This window comes from Cherax quadricarinatus, chromosome 50, assembly GCF_038502225.1.
Source record: "Cherax quadricarinatus isolate ZL_2023a chromosome 50, ASM3850222v1, whole genome shotgun sequence".
NCBI classification, from domain to species: Eukaryota; Metazoa; Arthropoda; class Malacostraca; order Decapoda; family Parastacidae; genus Cherax; species Cherax quadricarinatus.
The window spans coordinates 25,222,119-25,235,865 of record NC_091341.1 but is presented as its reverse complement, the minus strand read 5'-3'; the positions used below and the strand labels follow the sequence as shown (position 1 = coordinate 25,235,865).

Here is a 13,747-nt window from a genome sequence, read left to right as displayed (position 1 = left end):
CTGTGTTGGTGATCGAACAATGGACACTCGGTGTGTGAGCTGAGTGAACCTTAGCATCTAGCAAGCTAGCATGTGTGCGATCAGAGTAGCAGTTCATTCAATAGCTGCTTATGGGTTGACATGTTGGTGAAATCTAAACAAAAGTATTATTTATGAAGGTATTCAGGGAAACCAGTTAGTCGGACTCGAGTCCTGGAGATGGTGGTAGTACAATGCCTGCACATTTGAGGGAGAGTGATGAGGTGGTTACTGATGGAGGGTTATATTAATTGTAATGTATGCACACCTCCAAAAAGACAGCTATTACATGAATGATGGTAAGTTTTGCTTTTTACTTCGGTACTAGGAACATTCAAAGGAACTGGACCGCATATCTACTTCTTTGGATTAAACCTCATTGCCTCTCTTTCTTTGGTGCCTTTTTGCCTATATGTGTCCCCTCGAGGGAAGTTCCTTGATACTTGATACGCTGGTGAAGGGCTCTTGATCTAGGGATTGCATCTGTGCTCCAGTTCCCTGAATTGAACCTAAATACCTTCCATCTCCACCCCTACATGCGCTGTATAATCCTACGGGTTTAGCGCTCCCCATGATCATAATCCTTGATACTGCTGAGGGGCTCTTGATTTAGGGTCTCCCCTCAAGGAAGGTTCCTTGATGTTGGTGAGGGGCTCTTGATTTAGGGAATTGGATCTGTGCTCCAGTTCCCCAAATTAAGTCTGAATGCCTTCCACATCCCCCCCCAGGCGCTGTATAATCCTCCGGGTTTAGCGCTTTCCCCTTGATTATAATAATAATCTTGATTTAGGGAATTGGATCTGTTCTCCAGTTCCCTGAATGCCTTCCATCCCCCCCATGTATAATTCATAGCTATAGTCTATATAATGTGCAGTATACATATAAAATTATGTATATATAATATATATATTTTATCCATTTATTCACAATTTTACCAGACAACACTGAAAATAACAAAGCATTAAAATTCCGCCTCACATGAAAAATCTCGGTAAATTTAGAGAGCAAATCCAAACACTGGACATATGATAATTTGTTTTCCCAGTATTATCTATAAAAATAATTATTGTTACTATTCTTAAATGTAATTATTCTATTATTTTTATATTGCTAAATATAGAGACATGTTATATTTGCCCAAGAAATCTCATTTACTAAACTTGGAGATAAGATTTTATAACAAAAAAAGGCACAATACCGTGACTGGAACGATACACAAATGGCCCGGTGGCTAGAGCTCCCGCTTCACACACGGAGGGCCTGGGTTCGATTCCCGGCGGGTGGAAACATTTCGACACGTTTCCTTACACCTGTTGTCCTGTTCACCTAGCAGCAAATAGGTACCTGGGTGTTAGTCGACTGGTGTGGGTCGCATCCTGGGGGACAAGATTAAGGACCACAATGGAAATAAGTTAGACAGTCCTCGATGACGCACTGACTTTCTTGGGTTATCCTGGGTGGCTAACCCCCCGGGGTTAAAAATCCGAACGAAATCTTATCTTATCTTATCTTAACCCGCATAAATCCTCTCTTCTATGTGCGGGTTATTTGTGTATAAGATTTTATGATGGTTATTATTAACTCGTATGACCCCACTGGGTTTACCGTTTGGTTTTGATTGTGGTTGCAGGGGTCGAGTCCTAGCTCCTGGCCCCACCTCTTCTACTGGGTTATCCTTACTAAAAATCTATAATATTTATGCATCAAGACCACTGTAAAAAAAATATTTCTTGAATGTTAAGCCTAAATAACTTTAGCAGTTGTTTCCTTAGGCCTACTGGGATTATTATTATTATTATAATCAAAAAGAAGCGCAAAGCCACAAGGGCTATACAGCAGGCCTACTGGGAGGTTCCTTAATGCTGGAACTGGGCTATAATTGGTTGAATTGAGCCTAAATGACCCTGTATGACCCTGGCTGGTTTATCTCTTCTCTTAATGCAATAATGTTAAGTTGTTGAGTTGTAATGTTAAGACACCTGTTGTCCATGTTCACCCATTAGTATAAAATAGGTACCTGGGTGTTAGTGGACTGGTGTGGGTCGCATCCTGGGTGTTAGTGGACTGGTGTGGGTCGCATCCTGAGAGTTAGTGGACTGGTGTGGGTCGCATCCTGGGTGTTAGTGGACTGGTGTGGGTCGCATCCTGGGTATTAGTGGACTGGTGTGGGTCGCATCCTGGGTGTTAGTGGACTGGTGTGGGTCGCATCCTGGGTGTTAGTGGACTGGTGTGGGTCGCATCCTGGGTGTTAGTGGACTGGTGTGGGTCGCATCCTGGGTATTAGTGGACTGGTGTGGGTCGCATCCTGGGTGTTAGTGGACTGGTGTGGGTCGCATCCTGGGTGTTAGTGGACTGGTGTGGGTCGCATCCTGGGTATTAGTGGACTGGTGTGGGTCGCATCCTGGGTGTTAGTGGACTGGTGTGGGTCGCATCCTGGGTGTTAGTGGACTGGTGTGGGTCGCATCCTGGGTGTTAGTGGACTGGTGTGGGTCGCATCCTGGGTGTTAGTGGACTGGTGTGGGTCGCATCCTGGGTGTTAGTGGACTGGTGTGGGTCGCATCCTGGGTGTTAGTGGACTGGTGTGGGTCGCATCCTGGGTGTTAGTGGACTGGTGTGGGTCGCATCCTGGGTGTTAGTGGACTGGTGTGGGTCGCATCCTGGGTATTAGTGGACTGGTGTGGGTCGCATCCTGGGTGTTAGTGGACTGGTGTGGGTCGCATCCTGGGTGTTAGTGGACTGGTGTGGGTCGCATCCTGGGTGTTAGTGGACTGGTGTGGGTCGCATCCTGGGTGTTAGTGGACTGGTGTGGGTCGCATCCTGGGTGTTAGTGGACTGGTGTGGGTCGCATCCTGGGTGTTAGTGGACTGGTGTGGGTCGCATCCTGGGTGTTAGTGGACTGGTGTGGGTCGCATCCTGGGTGTTAGTGGACTGGTGTGGGTCGCATCCTGGGTATTAGTGGACTGGTGTGGGTCGCATCCTGGGTGTTAGTGGACTGGTGTGGGTCGCATCCTGGGTGTTAGTGGACTGGTGTGGGTCGCATCCTGGGTGTTAGTGGACTGGTGTGGGTCGCATCCTGGGTGTTAGTGGACTGGTGTGGGTCGCATCCTGGGTGTTAGTGGACTGGTGTGGGTCGCATCCTGGGTGTTAGTGGACTGGTGTGGGTCGCATCCTGGGTGTTAGTGGACTGGTGTGGGTCGCATCCTGGGTGTTAGTGGACTGGTGTGGGTCGCATCCTGGGTGTTAGTGGACTGGTGTGGGTCGCATCCTGGGTGTTAGTGGACTGGTGTGGGTCGCATCCTGGGTGTTAGTGGACTGGTGTGAGTCGCATCCTGGGTGTTAGTGGACTGGTGTGGGTCGCATCCTGGGTGTTAGTGGACTGGTGTGGGTCGCATCCTGGGTGTTAGTGGACTGGTGTGGGTCGCATCCTGGGTGTTAGTGGACTGGTGTGGGTCGCATCCTGGGTGTTAGTGGACTGGTGTGGGTCGCATCCTGGGTGTTAGTGGACTGGTTTGGGTCGCATCCTGGGTGTTAGTGGACTGGTGTGGGTCGCATCCTGGGTGTTAGTGGACTGGTGTGGGTCGCATCCTGGGTGTTAGTGGACTGGTGTGGGTCGCATCCTGGGTGTTAGTGGACTGGTGTGAGTCGCATCCTGGGTGTTAGTGGACTGGTGTGGGTCGCATCCTGGGTGTTAGTGGACTGGTGTGGGTCGCATCCTGGGTGTTAGTGGACTGGTGTGGGTCGCATCCTGGGTGTTAGTGGACTGGTGTGGGTCGCATCCTGGGTGTTAGTGGACTGGTGTGGGTCGCATCCTGGGTGTTAGTGGACTGGTGTGGGTCGCATCCTGGGTGTTAGTGGACTGGTGTGGGTCGCATCCTGGGTGTTAGTGGACTGGTGTGGGTCGCATCCTGGGTGTTAGTGGACTGGTGTGGGTCGCATCCTGGGTGTTAGTGGACTGGTGTGGGTCGCATCCTGGGTGTTAGTGGACTGGTGTGGGGTCGCATCCTGGGTGTTAGTGGACTGGTGTGGGTCGCATCCTGGGTGTTAGTGGGCTGGTGTGGCGTCGCATCCTGGGTGTTAATGGACTGGTGTGGGTCGCATCCTGGGTGTTAGTGCACTGATATGGGTCGCATCCTGGGAGTTAGTGGACTGTTGTGGGTGGCATCCTGGGTGTTATTGGACTGGTGTGGGTCGCATCCTGGGTGTTAGTGGACTGGTGTGGGTCGCATCCTGGGTGTTAGTGGACTGGTGTGGGTCGCATCCTGGGTGTTAGTGGACTGGTGTGGGTCGCATCCTGGGTGTTAGTGGACTGGTGTGGGTCGCATCCTGGGTGTTAGTGGACTGGTGTGGGTCGCATCCTGGGTGTTAGTGGACTGGTGTGGGTCGCATCCTGGGTGTTAGTGAACTGGTGTGGGTCGCATCCTGGGTGTTAGTGGACTGGTGTGGGTCGCATCCTGGGTGTTAGTGGACTGGTGTGGGTCGCATCCTGGGTGTTAGTGGACTGGTGTGGGTCGCATCCTGGGTGTTAGTGGACTGGTGTGGGTCGCATCCTGGGTGTTAGTGGACTGGTGTGGGTCGCATCCTGGGTGTTAGTGGACTGGTGTGGGTCGCATCCTGGGTGTTAGTGGACTGGTGTGGGTCGCATCCTGGGTGTTAGTGGACTGGTGTGGGTCACATCCTGGGTGTTAGTGGACTGGTGTGGGTCGCATCCTGGGTGTTAGTGGACTGGTGTGGGTCGCATCCTGGGTGTTAGTGGACTGGTGTGGGTCGCATCCTGGGTGTTAGTGGACTGGTGTGGGTCGCATCCTGGGTGTTAGTGGACTGGTGTGGGTCACATCCTGGGTGTTAGTGGACTGGTGTGGGTCGCATCCTGGGTGTTAGTGGACTGGTGTGGGTCACATCCTGGGTGTTAGTGGACTGGTGTGGGTCGCATCCTGGGTGTTAGTGGACTGGTGTGGGTCACATCCTGGGTGTTAGTGGACTGGTGTGGGTCACATCCTGGGTGTTAGTGGACTGGTGTGGGTCACATCCTGGGTGTTAGTGGACTGGTGTGGGTCGCATCCTGGGTGTTAGTGGACTGGTGTGGGTCACATCCTGGGTGTTAGTGGACTGGTGTGGGTCACATCCTGGGTGTTAGTGGACTGGTGTGGGTCACATCCTGGGTGTTAGTGGACTGGTGTGGGTCGCATCCTGGGTGTTAGTGGACTGGTGTGGGTCACATCCTGGGTGTTAGTGGACTGGTGTGGGTCGCATCCTGGGTGTTAGTGGACTGGTGTGGGTCACATCCTGGGTGTTAGTGGACTGGTGTGGGTCACATCCTGGGTGTTAGTGGACTGGTGTGGGTCACATCCTGGGTGTTAGTGGACTGGTGTGGGTCGCATCCTGGGTGTTAGTGGACTGGTGTGGGTCGCATCCTGGCTGTTAGTGGACTGGTGTGGGTCGCATCCTGGGACAAAACTGTCCTAATTTGCGGGAAATTCTCAGTATAACATGTTGCTTTCTATGTAGTAGTATATTAGGGGCTCTTGATTTAGGGAATTGGATCTGTGCTCCAGTTCCCCGAATTAAGCCTGAATGCCTTCCACATCCCCCCCCCCGTAGGCGCTGTATACTCCTCCGGGTTTAGCGCTTCCCCCTTGATTATAATAATAATAATAATAATATGTAGTAATATGTTAGTGATGTCAGCTATGGTTTGTATATCTTGTACATGTACTTGTAGAAATAAAGACATTATTATTATTATTATTATTATTATTATTATTATTATTATTATTATTATTATTATTATTATTATTATTATTATTATTATTATGTTAAGTGGTTGTGTTGTAATAAGTTGAAATGGTTGTGTATTATTATTATAATCAAGGGGGAAGCGCTAAACCCAGAGGATTATACAGCGCCTGGGGGGGGATGTGGAAGGCATTCAGGCTTAATTCGGGGAACTGGAGCACAGATCCAATTCCCTAAATCAAGAGCCCCTCACCAACATCAAGGAACCTTCCTTGAGGGGAAGTGGTTGTGTATCCTGGGAATAAAATACATGATGGTTGCCGGGAAGTGGTTGTGTATTCTGGGAATAAAATACATGATGTTTGCCGGGAAGTGGTTGTGTATCCTGGGAATAAAATACATGATGGTTGCCGGGGTGACCAGTGACAACAGTGATGACCTCCAGTCTACCTCGCAGGTACCTCACTTCTCCTCACTTCTACTCACTTCTACCATCGTTATAAGTCAATAATGTAGCTTTTGTCTACATGTTGGTGGTTGAAGTAAGGTTGTAAGTGAGTATTATGGTGTTCTTGGTTGTTAAGTGAGACTTGAAGAATCCTGTCAGGATATTTTTCTCATAACTTCTGTTCGACTTTCAAGGGATCTTGATGCCGCTGTGGAGCTCTTGATCCAAGGAGGTAGATTTATCTAATCCTTTTATTGAACTTTAATGCCTCCCAAACATTGTATGACCCCCTACGGTTTAGCGCTTCCCCGTAATTATAATGAAATATTCCTTCCAAGGGATGTGTTGATGTTGGTGAGGGGCTCTTGATCTTGGGAATTGGATCTGTGCTTCAGTTCCCTGAATTAAACCTGAATACCTTCCACATCCCTCCACAGGCATTGTATAATCCTACGGGTTTAGTGCTTTCCCCCTGATTATATTATAATCAAAAAGAAGCGCTAAACCACAAGGGCTATACAGCGCCTTGATTATAATAATTATATGCATCAGACCTGACTATCTCCCGGTCCTCTAGCACAATTGGTAGCGCACTCGGCTCACGCCGAGGTCCACGGTTCAATCCCCAGTTTGGGTGGAAATATTAGGATGTGTTTCTGTAAGACACCTGCTGTCCCTGTTCACCTAGCAGTAAAATAAGTACCTGGGTGTTAGTTGACTGGTGTGGGTCGCATCCTGGATTTAAGTGGCCTAATTTGCCTGAAATGCCTTGCACAACAAAGATCTTTCTATATAGTAGTATGTTATTGATGTCAGCTATTACCTGGAGTTTACCTGGAGAGAGTTCCGGGGGTCAACGCCCCCGCGGCCCGGTCTGTGACCAGGCCTCCTTAGGTCAGTGTCCCAGGATGCGACCCACACCAGTCAACTAACACCCAGGTACCCATTTTACTGATGGGGAACATAGACAACAGGTGGAAAGAAACACGTCCAATGTTTCTACTCTGGCTGGGAATCGAACCCAGGCCCTCACCGTGTGAAGCGAGAGCGTTAACCACCAGGCCACCAGAGCTATGACTGTATACCTTGTACATGTACTTGTAGAAATAGAAATATTATATTATTAATGTGTTGTCCTGACCAGCCGGGCTGTGGCTCGTACGTTAGTTTGCGTGCAGCCAGCAGCAACAGCCTGGTTGATCAGGCTCTGATCCACCAGGAGGCCTGGTCACAGACCGGGCTGCGGGGGCGTTGACCCCCGGAACTCTCTCCAGGTAAACTCCAGGTATTAACCATTGATTGCTCAACTCCAGTGTCAATGATATTACTTTATTTATATCCTTTGCATCTCTACCTCACACTAATAGAGCAATACACAAATAATCAATACAGTCTTCCTGAAATCCCCCAGCATGATAGTGACTTTCTTTGTACTTAACAAATCAAAATTGTAATCACACATTGTAAACTTTGCAAAGAAATAAAAATCTATCTGTAGGAAAAAGAAACTATAATGACGTTTTGGTCCGACTTGGGCCATTAAATAGTCACACTGACATGCAGAGGTAATGGAGGCAGTATATATACTCTACTTTTAGTTCCAGAGCTAAGGGGAATGTCCTACGAAGAAAAGTTCAGGAGAATCAGCCTGACAACACTGGAGGACAAGAGGGTTAGAGGAGACATGATAACGACATACAAAATACTGCGTTTAATAGACAAGGTGGACAGAGGATGTTCCAGACAGGGGACACAGAAACATGGGGTCACATTTGAAAGTTGAAGACTCATATGAGTTAAAGGGATGTTAGGAAGTATTTCTTAAGTCATAGAGTAGTCAGGAAGTGGAATAGTCTAGCAAGTGATGTAGTGGAGGCAGGAACCATACATAGCTTTAAGATGAGGTATGATAAAGCTCATGGAGCAGGGAGAGCGAGGACCTAGTAGCGTTCAGTGAAGAGACGGGGCCAGGAGCTGAGTCTCGACCCCTGGAACCACAGTTAGGCGAGTACAAGAGGAGGGCAGGGATGGGACTGCACTCCTCTCTTATATATACTGCTTCCCATATCTTTGTGTGTTAGTGTTAATAGTTAATGTTATAAGTCAGACTGAAACATCATAAAGTTTCTTTGTGTGTTCCAGTTATGGTATTGTACCTCTGTGTTCCTAATAGAGCAACACTAATAATCCATGTTTATTTACACTGAAATTTCATATTACTGTGCTATTAACTTTAAGAATTCTTCTTATATTCCTAATCTCTTCAAGGGTACTTTGTTGCTGGTAAAGCGCTCTTGATCTAATCAAGCCTCATTACCTCCCATTTCCCATGTGCTATATGACCCTTATAAGTTTAGTGTTTTTCAATGAATATTAATAATACATTTGTGATATTTTGAAGACATTTTTTTTAATAGATACACAGATAACCCGCACGTAGAAGAGAGAAGCTTACGATGACGTTTCGGTCCGACTTGGACCATTTACAAAGACACACTTTGTAAATGGTCCAAGTCAGACCGAAACATCGTCATGAGCTTCTCTCTTCTATGTGCGGGTTATTTGTGCATTGTTCCAGTTACGGTATTGTGCTTTTTTTTTTTTTTTTTGAAGATAAATTAGTACACTAAGTGCATAAAGAATTTAATTTTTTTTCAGTATGAGTATTGTGAGTGGATGGATGACAGCAAAATATGTTCCCAGACAACACATTAGACAACTGTCACAGCTAAGGTTCATGTGCTGTCATTCTGCACGAAGACCATCATTTGTCTCTCAGAACTCAAAGCCCTATTTTCTTCAGCCGTATGCACCATTCAATAATTTCATTACATTGTGCAGTTACTCGGTAGAGTAAGTATAGCCATGAATGATTTTAATATTAATTATGGTGAAGCTCGGTAAAATTTTTATACTCTCCATATTTTCATGAAGTTTCTTCTCAGGTTGAATTGAACACATTGGATGTTAGAGATAAATGTTTCATGTATTGTGTATATATCTTCTGTTGCACCTCTTAAAGAACAGTTCTATCATTTGTGTTAATAAAAAATACACTTTGTTAGCAATAAAAAGTAAATTTTTATAGTACATATACACAATTTTGAACATCTGAGGACACATCTGTTTACTTTTGGATAATTGTCGAAATAGTAGCTAAATGCTACGTTTGGCAACCACAAGATAATTATTACACATTCTAAATTCAGTAAAATAGGCAGACAATGTGCTTGGCAAATTTAAATGTTACTAAAATATTGCAAAGGTTCGTAATGCTTCCTCAGTCTTTTAGTAATAGTGCTGTACCATTATGTGAAACTTAAGCACAAGGGATTATCCGAGGTATGTTAGCTCATGGAACAGGTTGGATTCGAACTCATGGCAAGCCAGTCTTAAAGCTAGCAGGCCATTGTGTTAATCACTGACCACTAACCACCATTTTGTGAGTTATTGAGGTATAGGTACTGCAGTAGTAGAGTTAATACAAGAAGCAGCACTATTACAATATATAATAATAATAATAATAATAATAATAATAATAATAATAATAATAATTTTATTTCAGCATGATACATGTATGTACAAAGGAGTATGACAGTTGGGTGTACATGCCCAAAGCCCTTTTATATGCAGAGCATTTCGGGCAAACTTAAGACTAACTGAAGATTAGTAAGGCAATAACAGTGCTGTAATTTTGTACATGTAGTCATTAGGCGAGTTACAATGAAAACAAGATAATTGAATATTCTATTAGTTCATGCTATATGGCTTTAATAAGTTTGATAGAGAAGAATTAGTTTTGATTATTAACCTAAGGTAGACAAAATGGAATAATTAACATTTGAGAGGATTACAAATATTGAGAGTAAGTATACATATATTGATTATAATGTAATGTAATGATCAGGATAATGTGTACTACAATACACATACAGTATATGTAGTATTTTGGTTTACTGAATATTGTGCCAGCACTGACAAACGCTGGCTAGTTGTTCAGTATATTAAACCCTTTATCTGTATTTAGTTTCTCTCTATTTTAAGTTGCAGAGTTAGACACACTTTCAAGACTTCGGCATCTTTATTTAAATAAAGGTACCCAAGTGTTGCATGTATCTAATTCCTCATCTTGTTGGTATTGTGTACCATTGCATATATTCTAAGTTGTACTTGAGGCAAATCAAAATAATATTTATTTGAAGAAAGTCTTGATATCATGACTGGTACAGTTCACAACTAACCCACACTTTGTAGAGGAAATCTCAAGAAATTTTTTACAGTAGTATCATCAACAAAACATATTGGCTTTAGAAGATGGCTGACATTAGGAAGACCATTGATATACATATACATGTAGTACATATAAGGAATGGGAGAGGACCAGGTACGTATATAATATTGAGTACAACATTGTTTATTGGGCATGTAGGGAAGGAAGTTTCATTTGTGGTCTTGAGTCCTAGTGGTGGGAAGTACAGTGCCTGTACTCTAAAGGAAGGATTTTAGGATATTTGCTATTTGGAGGGACATCTGAACTATCAAATGTATGTGCCTCTGGCATGACCATGATAGTATAAATGACAGTGAAAGTGTTTCTTTTTTGAGTCACCTTTCCTTGGTGGGAGATGGCCAACATGTTACAAAACAATGGTGTCTGTTTCAACCCTAAGAAAAAATAAAAGAAGTTATAGTATTATCACAACCATTGGCTCCATAGGAAGGTATGAAATTTAAAGAGGGTTTTTTAGAATTGTCACTGTTTAAAACCTTATTCTTAATTTTTATTATTTAACCCTTAAATTATCCAAACATAGATCTACGTTCTCATGCGTAGCGCTCCGAATGTACATCTTCGTTCAATTTTAAATTGTTTATGTAAAAAAACGTAATCTACATTTGGAGTGCTACGTGTGCAAACGTAGATCTACGTTTGGACAGTTTAAGGGTTAAGGATGACATTAATGTGGAATTGATAAATAGTCCTCCTTTAGCATTGTGCTGCATTTATAGATTAAAATTTATTTTTCAGATTAAGTGAATTAGCATATGAACAGTTGAGTGATGACACGTTGGAGTCACTCAGTGATTATTTGGAGGAGTTAATATCAAGAGAAGAAGCTCCTGCAGACTGTGATGTGTTATATTCAGTAAGTGCAAGAAGTGATGTCTGACATGTTTCATAAACACTGCAGCATATGGTTAACATTTCTTCAGTTACCATTATTATATTATAGGAATAATGCAGCAACTGGGGACTGGAACTGATTCAAACTAATCTGTGAAAAGAAAGTTTCTTAAAGTTGATCCCCAGTGTGCATGTGTACATAATTATACTATTTGCATATTGTGATATCACTTGTTTTCTGTGATATTTTTTAATTATTATATTGGGTTTAGCACTTCTTTTTTATTATAATAATTTGCATGATTATATATGTGTACTGTATATATTCCCATACTGTTTTTTAACAAGTCGGCTGTCTCCCACCGAGGCAAGGTGACCCAAAAAGAAAGAAAATCCCCAAAAAGAAAATGCTTTCATCATTCAACACTTTCACCTCACTCACACATAATCACTGTTTGCAGAGGTGCTCAGAATACAACAGCTCAGAAGCATTCCGATATGTATATGTTTATTTCCTCTTATCTCCATGGCGAAGTGAAACAGAATTCTTCCTCCATAAGCCATGCGTGTCGTAAAAGGCAACTAAAATGCTGGAAGCAAAGGGGCTTGTAACCCCTTCTCCTGTATATATTACTAAATTTAAAAGGAGAAACTTTCGTTTTTTCTTCTGGGCCACCCTGCCTCAGTGGGATACGGCCATTTTGTTGAAAGAAAAGAAAGAAGCATATGTTACACTGATAAAACATATGTGCACCTGGATGCATGTCCATGCTTATTTGATTTTTTTTTTTTTTTCAACAAGTCAGCCATCTCCCACTGAGGCAGGGTGACCCAAAAAGAAAAAAATCCCCAAAAAGAAAATACTTTCATCATCATTCAACATGACTGGAGTTTTGAGACTCTATGACCGCGGGTTCAATCCTGGCCGGGGGTATGGTTTATGGATCATTCAACACTTTCACCTCACTCACACATAATCACTGTTTGCAGAGGTGCTCAGAATACAACAGCTCAGAAGCATTCCCATATGTATATGTTTATTTCCTCTTATCTCCATGGCGAAGTGAAACAGAATTCTTCCTCCACAAGTCATGCGTGTTGTAAAAGGCGACTAAAATGCTGGAAGCAAGGGGGGCTTGTAACCCGTTCTCCTGTATATATTACTAAATTTAAAAGGAGAAACTTTCGTTTTTTCTTCTGGGCCACCCTGCCTCAGTGGAATACGGCCATTTTGTTGAAAGAAAAGAAAGAAGCATATGTTACACTGATAAAACATATGTGCACCTGGATGCATGTCCATGCTTATTTGTAATAATGTTTGATTTTTTTTTTTTTCAACAAGTCAGCCGTCTCCCACCGAGGCAGGGTGACCCAAAAAGAAAAAAATCCCCAAAAAGAAAATACTTTCATCATCATTCAACACTTTCACCTCACTCACACATAATCACTGTTTTTGCAGAGGTGCCCAGAATCGAACAGCTCGGAAGCATATACGTATAAAGATACACAACAAACTGCCAATATCCCGTTTTAATATGAGCATCACAGAGCTTTGTGTGTAGCTTCTTAGTAATGAAACTTAATTTTAATTATTTTTGGAATGAAATAATCTTCTTTCAACAAACCAACTGTATCCCACCCAGGCAGGGTGGCCCAGAAAGAAAAACAAAAGTTTTTCTTCATAAATTTAGTAATGTCCACAGAAGAAGGGGTTACTAGCCCCTTGCTCCCTGCATTTTAGCTGCCTCTTATGACACACATGGTTTACAGAGGAAGAATTCTGTTCCACTTTCCCCATGGAGATGAAATAATGTTTTTTTTTTTTTTTTTTTTTTCAACAAGTCGGCCGTCTCCCACTGAGGCAGGGTGACCCAAAAAAGAAAGAAAATCCCCAAAAAGAAAATACTTTCATCATCATTCAACACTTTCACCACACTCGCACATTATCACTGTTTTTGCAGAGGTGCTCAGAATACAACAGTCTAGAAGCATACACATATAAAGATACACAACATATCCCTCCAACTGTTTAATTACTCCTGAAAAGTTGGTCAGCATATACAGTATAATATAGGATGATTCATGATTAGTTAAATTAACTATTGTATAAAAAATTACAGCCATATGATGAATCTTTAAAATATGTATTCTGATTTTCAATAGGCAGGTGTACTGACGCTGCACCTTGGGAACTTTGGAACATATGTCATCAACAAGCAGACACCAAATAAGCAAATCTGGCTCTCGTCACCAGTCAGCGGCCCCAAGAGATATGATTTTGTGGATGGAGTGTGGATCTACAAGCATAGTGGAGTGACACTGCACCATCTGTTGAGCCAAGAATTGTCAGAAATTCTAAAGACAACCATTGATTTTTCTGGTTGTGTTTATGGAGGCAGCGAGTCCATTTAGTTTAAATAGTT

General features: G+C 43.4%; 1 protein-coding gene across 4 annotated transcripts; it reads left to right on the top strand.

Annotated features, from left to right (window-relative positions):
- The first annotated feature begins 1,223 nt into the window (after nt 1–1,223).
- On the top strand, nt 1,224–13,736 carry fh (frataxin). Of its 4 annotated transcripts, none has more exons than XM_053785987.2 (4): nt 1,224–1,358; nt 8,858–9,052; nt 11,229–11,346; nt 13,488–13,736. In XM_053785987.2, exons 2-4 carry the CDS (start codon nt 8,859–8,861, stop codon nt 13,734–13,736), a joined length of 561 nt encoding a protein of 186 aa, XP_053641962.1. In that variant the 5' UTR covers nt 1,224–1,358; nt 8,858. The 4 variants fall into 4 exon arrangements, with proteins under 4 accessions (XP_053641962.1, XP_053641960.1, XP_053641961.1 ...); XM_053785985.2 differs by lacking the exon at nt 1,224–1,358 and adding an exon at nt 6,004–6,208; XM_053785986.1 differs by lacking the exon at nt 1,224–1,358 and adding an exon at nt 6,146–6,305.
- Nucleotides 13,737–13,747: the final 11 nt, after the last annotated feature.